The sequence below is a fragment of the Aythya marila genome (assembly GCF_965140915.1).
Source record: "Aythya marila genome assembly, chromosome: 5".
Classification (NCBI taxonomy): domain Eukaryota; kingdom Metazoa; phylum Chordata; class Aves; order Anseriformes; family Anatidae; genus Aythya; species Aythya marila.
The window spans coordinates 26009093-26025140 of NC_139046.1; the positions used below are offsets into that span (position 1 = coordinate 26009093).

General features: G+C 42.1%; 1 protein-coding gene across 4 annotated transcripts in view; it reads left to right on the forward strand.

Annotated features, from left to right (window-relative positions):
• TTLL5 (tubulin tyrosine ligase like 5) overlaps positions 1-15405 on the forward strand; it is a 137940-nt gene extending 122535 nt beyond the window's left edge. For 3 of the 4 annotated variants that reach the window (XM_082760915.1, XM_082760913.1, XM_082760916.1), the window contains one exon: positions 13140-15405. In XM_082760915.1, the coding sequence (XP_082617041.1) occupies positions 13140-13243 (104 nt within the window). In that variant the 3' untranslated portion in view covers positions 13244-15405. Of the gene's footprint in view, positions 1-5183; positions 5755-13139 lie in introns of those variants that run through there. The other variant, XM_082760914.1, reaches the window with a different exon arrangement.
• Positions 15406-16048: the final 643 nt, after the last annotated feature.

Below are 16048 nucleotides of genomic sequence, written 5' to 3' on the forward strand. Positions count from 1 at the left end.
TACAATCATTTTGTATTATTTGCCAGATCTTCACAAAGAAAATGCCTGGAAATTGAAGATGCATTTATCAGCCATTGTCTCTCTACTCTCCTGTAGTACAAAGGCTGGTGATGGGATGGAATGGGATGTGTACTGTTGCCACTGTGCATGGCCTGTGTCAGACACCCAGCCATTTGCTGCAGTAGGGTGGAATTCCCAGCTGCCCAGTCTTGTCCAGGCTTCCTCAGATTCTGCCAGGCTCCCCTGTAGTATGGGGAGGCAATAGATTGTTGAGCACCAATGTATTTATTTTTATGTTGATACCACATTCCCGAGAGGAACCTTGGGTACGATTTCAGCTGGTCTCACCACACTGTCCAAATCCTTCATCAGGAGCAGCTGGGAGAAGTCACTCAGGTTTCTGCACAGAGCATTGCTGGTACGCCTCCACCCTCCCACTAATCCTGTTAATTCCAGTCTTCGTTTGCCACTCTCCTGGTTCTCTCTTGTTGCTGTGACTGACTGCACAAGTGGTCTTGACTTTGAAAGGTGACCTTCAAATGGGCACCTCGAATAACCTCTACCTCAGACTACTTTGGCTACTCACGCAAGAAATATCTTGTGACACAAAAGAGCAACTTTTGATGGCTGTCATCTCATTGCTTATCCTCATCCCGGAATAGAATAACAAACTTTTCCACATAAATCCTTCCAGAACCACCTGTCTGGCTGAGGAGCTCTCAGTGGGTTACTGAAAGGGATCATTGGTCTGATATCCAGCACCTTGCACCGAACGTCCAGTGCTGCTTTTCACCCCTTATACAGCCATTGGCAACAGCAGCAATAACATTCTGTCAGCACCTTTCTCTGTCCTCTCTGTAGTCCCATCTCCACTCAGAGAAAGGCTTACTGAGAAACATAATCAGTTTGTTGTATCACATTTTGAAAAGCAGTGGAGCTTGAGGTAAAATACCATAGAATCATAGAATGGTTTGGAAGAGACCTTAAAGACCATCTAATCCCAATGCCCCTGCTATGAGCAGGGACATCTCCCACTAGATCAGGTTGCTTAAAGCCCCATAATCACAGTCTTGAACACCTCCAGGCATGGGGCATCCACAGCTTCTTTGGGCAAAAGAGAAAAGAAAGATGAGGTGAATCCTATTGTCTCCCAAAAGGGAGACACAAAAAAAAGAAGATGGGATAAAAAGATGGAATGGGGGAAAACTGGAGAACAAGTCCTACGAGGAGCGGCTGAGGGAGCTGGGCTTGTTCAGCCTGGAGAAGAGGAGGCTCAGGGGCGACCTTATCGCTCTTTTTAGGTACCTCAAGGGAGGCTGTAGCGAGGTGGGGGTTGGCCTGTTCTCCCACGTGCCTGGTGACAGGACGAGGGGGAATGGGTTTAAGTTGAGCCAGGGGAGTTTTAGGCTAGATGTTAGGAAGAACTTCTTCACTGAAAGGGTTGTGAGGCATTGGAACAGGCTGCCCAAGGAAGTGGTGGAGTCACCATCCTTGGAAGTCTTCAAAAGACGTTTAGATGTAGAGCTTAGGGATATGGTTTAGTGGAGGGCTGTTAGCGTTAGGTTGGAGGTTGGACTCGATGACCTTGAGGTCTCTTCCAACCTAGAAAATTCTGTGATTCTGTGATTCTGTGAAAAGATCATTTTTCTCCCTGGCATAGTTGTTGTAATTATCCCATATCAGATAATGACAGATAAGCCTGTATTTACCAGATGGACCAAAAGCAAAAGGAGAGAGGTGAAGAAAGACCTTCTCCTTAAGCTATTTCTTGGTATTCTTTGAAGAAGCAGGGAACCATTCCCTTATGGCTTGCAATAAGCATATATTGGTATGTCTAACACGTACATGCAGAATAGATGCACTATAAAGGTGTACTCCTAAAATTTGAAACAGGGCCTGACTATGTTTGATGTCAGAAAAATGTGGCAGTCTCATTGAATCTCAGCAGAGTATAAAGCCCTGCCGAAAGCAGCATTTTCAGCCCTTCTCAGATGTTAACAAGATCTTGTCTCTCAATCGCCTCTCAGCTAGAGCCGAGGGTCTGTGTTCACTTCTGATGATCAGAAATTACATTTAGTGCTTAACTTGTGACAACAGCCCACCTCTCACACCTTTAGTCAACCTTTTGCCGTTCTTTTATGAAAGAAAGCCTTTTATGAAAGTCTTTTTCCTGTTGCTCCTGGTCTCATGCCACAGCCTCATGGAAAGGCCATTCCAAGTTTCAGGAACACTGGGAAAGCAGGAGCAAAAGGAAAGGAGAGCCTCTAGAAATTGGCTTCCCTTTTTGAGAACTAGAGCTCAGCTTGAATTTTAGGAGCTTTCGCTTCTGACGGACTCCGAGAAAACTCTGAAGCAGGATAAGTAATGACTTCAGGCAGCTGGCATTTTTGCCTGACTGGAGGCTGAGCTTTGCTTGTTCTCAGTAGTGAGGTGATGGCGAACTGCCTGTATTTCCTTGCTGGGTTGGAAATGTCATTCAAGATCAGGTGTGCAAAGGCTGGGGAGAGGTTATATAATATCTTGGCTACGCCTGTCTCACATCTGGCCCTTTGGCATTAAGCTACCTATAGAGAGGATGACTTTGCCCATCCAAATTGGATTTTGTTTTAATCTGGCATTACTTTATTGAGACTAAAAATAGAAGCCAAACTTTGTGTGAATAGAGTAAAAGCAGTGTCTAAAGTTATGAAATGAAATGTGTGGAAGAGCCAGAGAACAGAGAGCCACAACAAACCAGGGAGTAGGAAACTGAGTAAGAGAAAGCAGAATGAGGCCTGTCAAATGCAGAAGGCCCTTAGCAGTCGGGGTGAGGAGCCCGCCCAGCCTCTTCTCCGTAACACAAGGAGGAGGGAGCCTCATGCTGGCTTCCCCCACCATGTGTCCATTTGTTAACGAGGCTGCTCACTGCTCTTTTAATGCAGAGAGACTTCACTCTAATGAATGCAGCTGTGTGTGTGCTGTTTGTGTGTGTGTCCCCCCAGTATTTTTTTGTGACTGGGAACTGCTGCTTTCCTTTGTCTGCCCAGTCCAGCAAGCCAACTTGAAATTGTGCCCATAAGTAAAAGGGGGAGGGAAGGCTGGTCTTCAGTTGTCAGCTGTCCTGGCTTGCTAGTGTCAGTCACCCAAGGATATAAATAAACCCCATCTATTTATTGCCTTTCTTAGTTGTACTATATATTATCGAGAGAATGCTGGGCATCACTCTGGGATTAGAAATTCCCTCTGCTCTGGGATAAAAGATCTGAGTTTCTAGGATTATCAGAGCTTTTCAGGAAGAGAGGAAGTTCCTGTTTTCAACGCTGGATTCAAGAGATTTGGACATGCTTCACAGTTCTGCTATAGACTTGCTATGGGTATGATGGAACAGCTCAAACTAGCACTAAGAAATCTTACCGCAGGTCCCTGACCCAGTGCTGTCAGACTAACCCAGTATTCTGCTCTCATTCCTGCAGGTTGGAAGCAGAGTAGATGAGGTGCTGGTATCTGACCAGAACTCTGTAAACCTGTGCTGAGAAAGTCTGTATAGCATTGGATGGTAGCATACACATATCATCACATTTAAACAACTCCTGTGATTTCCTTGTGACTCAGTCTTATCCAGAAAGTGGAGATAATACTTTTTGCCCCCATGTGACTGTTCAAAGTACCAAAGTGTTAATGTTTTTGAGGTGTAGTCATGGATGACATAATAGTATGTAAACATGTGGACAGACACACAGGCAGATACTTTGTTTTAACACCTCCTGGCAGGCAAGGGATAAAGGAAATTCATTCTGTTTTATGTGGTGATTCACTGCAATGACGCTCATCGCAAGAGGGAATCAACACTTCATGTTGGCTGCTGTCAGTAATCATCTGAGGTTTTTGTTCCCCCTACTCAACCAGAACTTAAAAGGAGGTAGAGTGCTCACAAGTAGCTCTGAAATGATAAAACTTCATAGGGTCATTTACATTAAGATTTATGAAATAATTAAATCATAGCAATGGCCATGAGTTGGACTCATGGTCAGAATGCACCTATTTACCTGTAGACATGGGAATGCCCCTCTGTGCTGAGTCCTGAAGGTAGCCACACAGGAAGAACTCATATTAGGTGATTTTAATTCAGTTTGTGAGAAAAGAGAAACTGTATTGTGCATTTCTATAAGACAAGGAAGGCTCAAAAAACCACTTCAAAACAGGAAGATGAGGTTGAAGTTGGCTGCTTCTTTCATGTGCCTTTGTTTTCTTAATATCAGCATATTGCCAAGGGACAGTGTTCTGCTCTGGTATCCTATCTTCATACACATAGTTGACAGTTTGGTGCCTAATTCAGGTTCCAAACTTTCTGTGCAGGGCCATTGCTGGCAATACTGCTTTCTAAACATCTTTCCAGATCCTCTGTACTGTGTGGTGTTTGTCTCTATTCTGGGATTTCAAGGAGAGTGTATTTTTAAAAATATAGCAATATTTTTAATAAACTCAGCTCTCAACAAGTGTCAGTCGTATTTAGGAGCAAGCTGATGGGCTAAATACACAGGACAATGCAAACTGTCCAAAATAAACTTTTTACATTTCTAAGTGTTTTGAATTTTTCTCTTAAGGGAATATCTAAGGTTTTTGACATAAAAGAAGTGACAATGACATTGACTTTTTCCCATAACTTTCCTAAGAAGGAAAATATTGCAGTAGGTCTCTATTTATGTCTCTATATGCAATATGTCTCTCTAATAATGAAAAGAAAATCTTTCTTATCCCCATCTTGTTTCTTTTAAAGATCAACTTTTTCACATCCCCACCTCTTCTGCACCAAGGCACTCAGCATCTTTTGGAGTGGGGGAGTAGATTTCCCTGCAAGCAAATGAATAAAAGATGCAGAAAGAAAAAGGCAAAGCATGCTGATATGGGAGAGGGTTTAGAGTTAGTTACTGGAGGAGCATGTGAAGAGATGAGCTGGATTAGGGAAGTGCAGATTTTTTAGGGAAGTTTTGAGAGGAATATCAAGAACACTTTTTCGGACAGTAGCTTATTAAGTTAGGTTTGTCATACTGTGATCTCATCTTGTAGCGCAGAGCAAGGGTATATGGTAGGGAGATCCAGATTTCTGGTGGTGGCTGAGATTTGCAGAGCAGTTCAGCAGTATTTTAAATAAAACAGTCCTGTGATTACTCAAAAGCTTTGCTTTGTGTTTTGTTTTTTTCCAGCCTCTGCTTGCAGAGAAGGACTAACACTGAACATCAGGTGAGGAATCCAGGGTGTTGCTTCAAGTATGGGGCAAAGGAAAAAGCAGCAGTGACTTCAGACCACCACACACCCGTAACACCCAGGGGACGGTGAACAGGTCCCTGCTGAGAGGACAACCCACTGAGGAGAGTACCTGAACATCTACAGAAGCTGGTGATACAGCTGTAGGCTGAGGTGAATGACTGTCTGTGAGAGCTTCTGGTGCTGAGCCTTGGGGTCTTTCCTCCAATCTCTTCCCGATCACTAACTGTGAGATCTTTCTATAAGGCAGAGGTCCTCCAACTGTCTGTATCGTTCTTCCCAAGGTCCAAGTTTGAACATAAAGTCTCAAACTTCTTTGCTCAGCCATTTCAGTCTGTCCTAGTCCAGTAACAGCCAATATTCTCTGCTGTCATCACACGGCAACCAACAGCAGAGAAAAATATTAGACCATATGAGCAGAGACATCCTTGTTAGTCGCCGACTTGAATTTTGGCACAGAGCCATGGAAATGCTCAATTTGAATAAAGTCATTTCATTTGTTTGTTTTGGTTATAATTTCGGTTATTAATTCACACCCTCAAAATATTTGCTTTTGCTATATTGGACAGGATTTAAAATTTGTCTTTATGTTTCACTGTTGGGTGCTTATGTTCTGTGTGGCTTATTTTTGTATTTTGATTTCTGTTTGTTTAGGCTATATAAACTTTTTTAATTGGCTGATGTTTTTAGACCCAAGGTTGAACCCTAAGGTCCAGGTGGCTTTTATCAGTTGCAATAGTGGCTTAGTGAAGTACTCCAGTTAGAATTTGCTTAATGTTATGAAAATTAATTTGCTTGTGTTAGCAAACAACTTCAGCAGCTGGAAAATGTATTGGAGAGAAGATCCACCCATCCTTAAAATGAACAGGAAGCAGCTTCAGCTCTGGCTCTTTGTTGGTGCCAGGTTAAAGGAAAACTATTTTCGTGGTGTTTTCCAACTTCTCCCTTGTCAAACAGCACTCGGTATGATTGCAATTCTCAGAGTACAGTGTTTCCTATTGCTTGTGTTGGAGCCCTCAGGGATTGGATTGTAACAGCCTGTTTGATCTGTTTTCTTATTCCACAACTCCCCTGTCACATCTGTATAATCCCCTCATCACCCTGTATAATCAGTGTTAAGAGATCATTCTAATGTGCTGGCAAATTAGATAATGATCAATCCAAACGGCTGACAGAAATAGTGTCAGAGGGCAAAAGTGTTTTCTCTTGAAAAGAGTGTTTGTGTTCATGTTCACTCTTGGGTTGTGCATACTTCTTGTCATTCAAGACCAGATAAATTGTGAGAGGATGAAACAATTAGGTTCGTACCCCATTAGTTTAACTATCACTTGCTCCAGGCATAAACTCATAGGACAGAACATGCATTTTACTATTTCTCTTTCATTCACACATATGACAAAGATCAAATACTTCATTTGTCCAAAATCCAGTTCTCTGATGTAGCGTTCCTCTTCTTAATTCATTGGCTTATGTTTCAGTTCCTAGACAGTCATGATCTAATTCGCTTTCTCTGCATTTTTCAGCTCTGTTCTTCAAGAATCTCTGCAGTGCTTGTCTGCTGCCTGTTCCACCATGATATATCACCAGTGACCAGGAGTTCTGTAGAATCTTGTGAAGTTACTACCAGATTATGTCACTTCTGTACTCATCGAATTTTTAGGGATGTTTAAGATAAAGGTTTCTACTGTTTCTACTGGTGCATCACGTTGTTGGCTCATCATTAGTGAAAATTCAGTTACAGATGTTTTTTATTTCAAACTTCTGCACATCCTCAGCTGCTGCACATCCTCAGCTGCTGTGGGCTTCAAGACCTTGGGTCTGTCTTCTCATAGCCTACTCTGCCATGTTTGGTGTTGGCTATAGCCTTCAGCTCTGTTCCAGAACTAAGGTGCTATTTCCCTACAAGATTTAACTTCAGTAGATAACTGATTCCATTCCTTGCTTCCTCCCAGGGGATCCAAGTTGTCCTTTATTCCACTGGGTTTCATGTGCAGGATCGAGTAGCTGTAGGATATGCATCCTTGTGGAATTCTCATCTCATCTGGTTTTTCTCTCTAGTTTCTTCATTCAGGTTGTCACAGCCACCACTGAAAACTGTACAGAGGTTTGGATGATAGCTCAGGAAAGGTGATTGTCTTCAGAGTATCATTAACAGAAACAACATTCTTATATCTTTGTCTGGCAATTTACCAGTTAGTGCTGGCTTATTATGAAAGTAAGTTATTTTTTTTGTCAGATTTGCTAGTCTCCCGCCCACTGATTTTGGGATAACAAGTTGTACTCAGTTGTAGCCCACGTCTTCTGAACTTCTTTGCATTGTATGTTAAACGTAGCCAACACCACATCTGTAACTATGATGGCTTAGTGGAAGTATATCAGACATCTTTCCTCTATGATTTTTTAAATATTCAGAGAAATGCACGTTGCAGTCTAAGACCATCCTTTTGAAGGGATGAGTTTTGTCAGCTTTAGGAGCAGTGAAGTCATGCATCGTTTGTCCTTGAAAAATTTTACTTCTGCTTCCAACAAATGAAAAATCCAGAGATATCAAGACTGGTCCTTTACCTCCAGCCAAACACTTCATTTTTGAACTCCTGTTCAGCCTCGAGATATGTTAGGGCAGCCAGATCTTCAAAGGAAATGGCGGTATTACTTTGCCTAGGGCATCTGCTGATCCTAGCTCTGAGCACGGCTGCTGTTATCTTGAGAGCATGTGCAGCGATGCAATAGAGAATCAGGAATAAATCCTGCAATTCCAGCTTGTTATTTTTCCTACTTCCTTATACTCACCAACCTGGAGTCCACATATGTATTTGTGCCTGCTGGATACTGTGAACTGAATGTAGCATGTATTTTGTCTCTTTGCAGGCCTGCTACTTCCATGTCTGTCTCTTTTCAAAAACCTCTCTCAAAGAGTGTTTCAGTTAAGTAATTCAAGAGGGAGGCATAAAACTGTTTTCCCCACGGCTCAGAGAGAATGCATTTTGTGGAAAGTGTTTTCTGGTACAAGAGAGACAAAAGAATGGCAAAGCATTCTGAATTTATAATAATTGCACGTGAGGGGAGTACAATTATATAAATTTTCTTCAAGTGGGTATTAGTTTGTCTCTCTCTGCTTTTATGACACTTATATCCCTGCGCTCACCAATGAGTTTCATCAAAAGTGCCTTTGTTTACCATAAGAAAAGAAAATTGCCAGTACAGCACCCCCAACAATCATTCAGCATCTGCTTTGGTGGTGAGACAGCATAATGTAACCAAGGCGTCCTCTCCTCTCCTCTCCTACTCAGTGGTGTTGGCATCACTTGTAAGTTACAGAGTCTTTTCCATGACAGAGAATGGGGCTTGTTGGTTTTGAATGGATTAGGGTGCACACTAGAGGCCACAAGGGAGAGGTTCATACAGAGTTCATGCAAGCCTTTTATACTGTGTTCAGGCTAGGAGCACATCACAACATACATATTAAGAGAAGAATATGAGATGCCCTCCCTTCCAGAAGTAGCTGACTGGTTCTCGGTACATGATGTATTAAGCTCATATTTAGGTTGTTCATCTTAGCCTTTATAACAGCCTTATGGGTGGTGTGAGTACCATCAGTGGAAGATCATGCTCTGATACTAGGTGTAGACCACTTGGACTTTGATGCCAATGAGACATACTGGAATTTGTATTCACAAGACCAGATGTTCTCTCGGACAAACGTGTTTTGTTGGATAGACTCCTCATTCTGAGGCCTTGAAGGCCACCATACATATCTGTGATACTTTTTCCATGAGGAGGTTTTGGTATCAGGACATCTGTTTGCTAGAAGGAATTTCAGTGCTGTGTCTGTGGAGTCTCTGTATGGATGGATTTGAATGGCTGGCAGTGAGAGACCATTCCTCTTCTTGAGCTGTGAAGGAGATCATCAGCTTACAGATGAGTTTATAGAACAGCCTGGAATCTCAGCTTGCATTCTCTCAGGGCTGTACCTTGTACTAATATAACAGTTCCAGTCGTTTTGGATTATTTGCTGGAAACTAAAGTAATCTGGCTGCTGACTTATTTTTGTTAAGGTTTACTTGATCAAACTGCCAAGGACTTTTTTTCTCAGTCTGTCCTACATTTGCTGCTCATGATAATCCTGGGCTTACTGTTTGAACCCATATGGGTTATTTGGTGCTATTTAAATAGTTGGATTTTTTTGTTGTTGTTGTTGCTGTTTCAGTAACTGGCTGATTGATCCTGTTCATGTCACTTCCTTGTGGACACATTATTCCTGTGAATCTGTCATGAGTTTCTTCCAAAAGAAACTTCTGAGCTTTACTTAAACATGGGACTTGACCTCCTTTTCTTCTTTCTAGAGTCTCATGTTTCTAGAGCTAAGACATCCCTGCTTATGCTAAACATCATAAATAAAACCTTATTTTATCCCTACAGAATCAGGTCTGTCAGAGAGTCCTTGAGATTGGTTATATCGTGAGCACAAAACTTAGCATTCATAGTTCTTTTCAGGCAGGAACCATTAAATAGGAAAAGAGATAGATGAGGAGTGTAAAGGAGAAGGAGAAAAAGGAATGATTGTTCCAGTCTTGCCCACTAAAAGAAGTAGGATCATCAAATGAAATTAGCAAATAACAGATTCAAAGAAAAAAGTGGTGGTGGTGATTTTTTTTCACAGTATATAATGGACAGTATTGTCACAAGATGTTGTGGAGGCAAAAAAAAGTGTAGTTTGAAAAGGCAAGTAGACAAATAGACGGAAAATAAATCTATTGGGGCATATTAAATATTAAAGTCAAAAAAACAGCAGAGTATTTCTAAGCCTTTTCAAATGACTGTTCTGGGAAAGCATCACAATGAAATTTTCCAGTTCTTAGCTTGTCTATGAGCTATATGCTGTTGACCACGGTCAGAAGCAAGGTGTGGGCTAGATCATCTTGTAGTCTGCCTTTGTATGGATGTTTTATTTTGTCTGTTGCAGTACAGCCTACTAGAATAGCCAAGTCAAGTTACCTTGTATATGCACACATTCACTTCTTGCAGTCTTTGCCTTCTAAAGTGCTTGAGTGCAAAGCACATTCAAGGTGAATGTGCACAATCACAGCACATCTTAAAGAATTACAGTACCTGGTAACTTTTCTTCTCACTTTAGAGCGCTCCTGCCCTTTCCAAAAAATGAGATCAAGTTTCCTTGCTGCCTTAGAGATGAGTAGTTAGGAAACACAAACTGCAAAATTGTCGGATTCCCAGGTTTTTGAAGCAGCCTCTCTGTGCAGTTTCAACAAAGAGGACAAACTCCACTGAACTAAAGGTGACAAACAAGGCACCAAGCCTGCCACGAGGAGTCTGCTCTGTCTGTTACCTTACCAAAAAAGGATTTTATTGGCACTCATTGAAAATGAGTTTTCACTGCTGTTTCCAATTTAAAGGAAAGAATCACTGATGACTGTGGAGACCCTGGTGTGAAGTCTTTGCCAGTGGTATTCAGTGAATCATAGTGGTTCCCTGGGGAAAAGAGTATACTTAACAGGGCCTCTTCTCTAAAAGTCCACGCCTACAGTGCACACAATGAACTCGAGAAATCTTACATTCTTTGAAAAGGGATCGCTTCTTTATCTGACCTATTGGACAAAAAAAAAAAAAAAAAAAAAAAAGGCTTTATAAAAAAAAAAGATGTAATTATTAGGAATTTTGGGGTAGTTCAAAATCTATCTTTTATTACTAGAATTTTAAACATTTACTTGAGGCAGGTGGAGGTGGTGTCATCTCTGAAAGAAATTTCAGCATCGTATTTGGCCTTTTGCTTACTGGCATTCTGGGATGTGCAACACGAGACAAACCCAGAAAATTTGTTTAGTTTGGTGTCCCTGCAAGAGTATTTTAGAAAATATCATTTCACCGCAAATATAGCAATGGTAAAGTGTAGCCTCCTTCCCCTGGCTTAAGAGGAGACAGGTTACTGTGCTCAGCGTAGTTATGTTTGAGTCATAAAGTCTCCTTAGAAAAAATGTATTGGGCTTATTGATCTAATTAATCCCTGTGTCACAAGTAAGACCATGTCAAAATCATGAAGGGATCTTTGAAAAGTTACTTTACTACCAAGTCCAAATGTCTGGCTGTCATTGTTCCCTCCTTCCACTATATAGAAAAAATTGCCTTTTCATTGAGATGGGCAAAGAAAAATGAGAAGGGATTTTTCCCAGCTCTTTCCAGTAATTAATAAATAGGATTCACTTCGTATATTTCAAGCGATTTTGCCTTATTTATGTGACTTTCTGAAAAGTACATGCTGTATCAGATCTATCTAATACACCTGGGATGTCTGTGCCATTCTTTAAGGTGTGCAGACAGACAGCTGTGAATCTCCCAGCAGGGCAAGTGAAGCTGTAGCCATCGCATTAGTGTCACTAGTCACAGATCTTATGCTTGCAGTTGCGTGTTGTTTCCCCCATTCAAATCAGGGATGTCTTCCCTCCTGAAAGAGTATTATCTCTACCATTTCTAACTCTAGAAATTCAGCATGTAATACATTTTGTCTTTGATATCAGCCAGGATTGTTGCAAGCTGGACATCTTCCGTAGACTGTTGTTGCAAGTCAGGCTGTCTGCTGCTGTCTTCTCCAAAAAGTGAAGTTTCTTACAAATCCTTGAAAGCAATGGAGTTCTCCTAAGCGTGTAGGCTACCTATAACAGGGTTTCAGCACTTCAAAAGACAATACATAATTTTGTTTCAAGAAACACACAGAACATGGTTACCAAGACATTCCCCAGTCATTACACTACATGCATTGTACAGATCCTGTAAGTTTTGCGCCAGGCTGTACAGCAAATCTTTGCTTTGTCAGCTTCCTGAAGGGGATAATAACCTCAGAAGAAAAAAGAAATCCTTCCTGAAGAATGTCAGGATATCTCTGGTTTGATATGACCCAGCTGGCTTCTTTCATCAACTCAGGTACACGCAGTGGTCCTGACACATTATTATAATGCCTCGTGCTAATTTCTGTATGTGATCAATGAACATCTGCACACAGCTAGTGAAAAATGTCCGGGTGTTGACAAACCACAGAAGAAAGTCACTTTCGCTTTCTGCCACATGCATAGCCCCTACGTGGAATTACTTCTTGCATCAGTCTTTGTGGACAGCAATGAGGCATCATCTTGCCTAGCCAATTAAGTGGAATGAGAGGTGAAAACTATCACCCTGCAGAAAGAACACTACCTCCTTTAAAGGGGGAGAAATAAATCTCTGTCTTCAGAAGATGCTGTTTGAAAGATTGGTATTCCCTGGTGTAACTGAGCAGTGCCAGCATATACCACAGGGAGCAGAGCTGTTGCCTGAAAGCTGTTCACTAAGTCTGCAGGAAGTGGGAAACCATAATGTGTGTGTTTTGTTTTTTTTTTGTTTTGCCACAAACCACAGCTGTAAAGAACCTCTATTCTGTACTAGATATAAAGGTCCTTATCCTTAAGTGCATTTTTCATGGAATCATAGCCCAGTACTGGGGAAGGACCGGCTGCTTGGTTGAATGCCTTCAGACCATCTCTGTCATCTTTCCTGTGCAACCTAGCCCTAGATAAGGATGTTTGAAAAGCAGATGAGTAGCTGTTAAATCCTAGAATCATAGAATACTAAAGTCTGTAATCTTTGAAATTGGTCTTTCCAGGAAACATACTGTGATATCCAAAGTACTGTATAATGTTGTTTCTGAAACTGTGGGCATAAGTGGCGTTTCAAGTGCAATACTGTTATTTAGAGAAGTGTGAGAAATGACAACCATTAATTAGCAATTTTCACTTGCTATATTTCTCGCTGATGTGTCTGAAGTCATTTCAATGACGGTCTGTTTCCCAGTGAGTAAAGCTGCCTCTTCTGTTTTGACTTGCTGCATGATAAAGGATCTTACATTTGTACAGGGCATCTGAAGCCTCTCTTCAAAAGAAGACAAAGGACACTGAACATACTTGCTTCTGTCTGTCAGTTGTGGAGCTGCGTCAAGAATGAACCAGAGCTTAAATGAAATAAAAAATGAAAGAAAATATTTGTAAATCAAGGACCCGAAAATCCAGGTTCTTTTACTAAATATCGTAGTGCACACACTAGTTATTAATTTTATACAGCTTTCAACCAATATATTCTAGTGATTTTTATTGTAAAAAATGTTAATAGATATTATTTTTTAAATAATTATAAGGCATGCATTCTTCCTTGTACTTTATTCAAATCTTTGCTGTTATTCTAAACCACAATTAATGTAGGTTATAGGCAGCCCAAACAGCCATCTATTTTTCTTCACACTTGCAAATCAGTATAGCTTTGCAAGTGTATAGATACCACCCTGTTGGTTCCATGTTCAATGAAAACTGTTTTCTTGATAGATTTAATTGCCTTCCAGCCACTTTTTAAGAGAAGACAACCTAGTACTATAGCGTTGATGATTTGCATGCTACTAGAAACACTTGCAGTGCATAAAGAGCCTTTTCTGTTCAATGGACCTGGCCCTAGGGCTGCATCCTGCGCACCCTGTGGTACTGAACCTGTCCTGCTCTGGACCCTGGATGATGCTGAAGACATCTGCATCATAAGACAGTGTTGGCAAGGGATCCTCGTCTGCCATGGAATGGCTGTAGTGATTTCATTGACAAAAGTAATCCGAGCCAGGAAGCCTCCTTTATTTCTGCCCTGAAGAGGACACCCTAATCACAGGTAAGGAATCTGAAAACGGAGAGAATGAAGATTTGATCATCACAACAGAAGGAGCTGTAAGACATAGGACAGAGCAGAACAGAGCCACGATGTTACCAGAGGAGCGGACAGGTATGTTTGTCTTTTATATCTTTCATTGCTTTTCGACATGGTCTGTCTGGTTTACTGTTTGTTCTGATGCCTCTTGGTTATGGAAGGCTGAAGAACAAAGCACCATATCCGAGTTCACACAGCAGGAACAGGAATGTGCTGCTGCTTTTTTGTAAGGGCAGCAAGATAGCCAGAGACCATCCATCACAAAGACCAGGGGATAAAGACTCATTTAGTCTGCAAAGAGTGTATTATTTGCTGAAATATGAGGGTATGTGCCTGTATTTACTGAAGCAGTATTCCTTGCAGAGCTCTACATTACACTGTAGCCTGAAAAACAAGGTGTTCAAGTTCAGGTCTAGGCCTCTGGCATGCTGTCAGAGTATGCCACAGAGAAACAGGGACTACAAAGATGGCCATTTGATCGGCTGTGTAGGATCTTCCCTATTGCAGTGCAGAATTGTTTTTTTTTACTCTTTCTAACCATTGATCTTTGTTAAAGAGAGGGAAAGTGTGCTGGGATTGTTTTCATCAGCTTTTGTTTGTTCCTGGGAGCAACAAAAGGGAACTGTTGGGAGCTGTATTCATTGTTGACAGCGAAGAGCCCACTTTTCTTTCCCATTGTCTTCCTCAGTTTGCCACCTAGTAACACAGCATATAGGGAACTGCTCTCTGCCTCTCCTCCTTCCCACACAAGTGTCCTGAAATGTTTTGGTAAGCCTGGGCCCAGGAGTGTGTTCAGTCTGTTATTAACCCCATATAGGTAGTAGAGTTTGTTGTTGGATTATAGCTAAAACAGCCCTAGGGAAGTTATTTTGACTGTAAGAAAATGAATTCAGATCCTATCTCACAAACCTAATTCTCAAACGCAGCTGGGAAAACTGAAGTCTGGAGACAAGAGCAACTGAAAGGAGCATTTGACATTGTGGATTGCTGTACCCAGGAGGTTACCTGTATCTTTACTGACTGGACACCCCAAGTCACTTCTCCCCTGAGCCCCCCTTTCCATTTTGTCTCCTTTCCCAGCAGCTGTTAGACATGGTCCCATCCCTCTGCCACCCCTCCCTACCCTGAGGAGCAGCAGTGAACAAGGGCTAGTGAGACAGACCCACCTCAAGGGGCTTGCCAGGGTTAATCTGTGGGTGGTTCTGGCGTGCTCCAAGTGCCACGTATGATTGTGAAGCTCATGTTCTTGCTCGGCTCTTTGCAGCTCCCCCTCCCTGTGTTTTTTTTTGTTTTTTTTTTTTTTTTTTCCCCTTACTAGCAAGAAAGCCCTTCAATTGGATGGGCAGCAGAGCCAACCCAGGGCTCCCGAGGAACAATGACCAAAGAACAGACTGCAACTTGTAAACCAAAACCTCCCCAGGGAATGCTGCTAAAAGGAGATTAGTGAGAATTCCTGCGCCAATTGGCATCTGGATTTCTCTTCCCCCCCCCCCCCCCCCCCCCCCCCAGCACAGCCACTAAATTTCTGGCGTATCAGCATGGTAGTGCAGTTGCAATGCATTTATCTGCTCCCTCCTTTGGCAGGCAAGGGGGAAGCATGGGTATGGAGCTGTACAGCAATAAATTAGTGCTGCAGGACTGATCAGAGCTGTACATTTCATCATAACACCAAAGACAGGTCAAGGAGCCCCTGAGAGATGAAAGGGATACAGCTGAGTGCTGGGGAGTGCCTCTATCAAAGCACGTGTGCCCCAGCCAAAATGTCACCAAGGTTGGCAGGCTCCCTCCACTGACCCACCCTTCCTAATCTCTAGCCAGCTGGTGATGAAGGACTTGTTTAGGGTTTTTTTACGATGTTTGAGATTACACACTATGGCAGCATCTCAGTGAGGTGTATGGAAGCAGCCACAAATGCAGAGGGTTGGCTGGAAGACCTGCAGCCTGAGCTGCCCACGGAGAGCCCTGGCCACAAGCTATTAAGCAGCTAGGTGTCACTTGACACTCAGCTGCTGGGGACCAGGAACTGGGAGGGGACAGGAAGGAACCTCTGTGGTCTTTAGTACATGGCTTTAAGTAGTTGTGG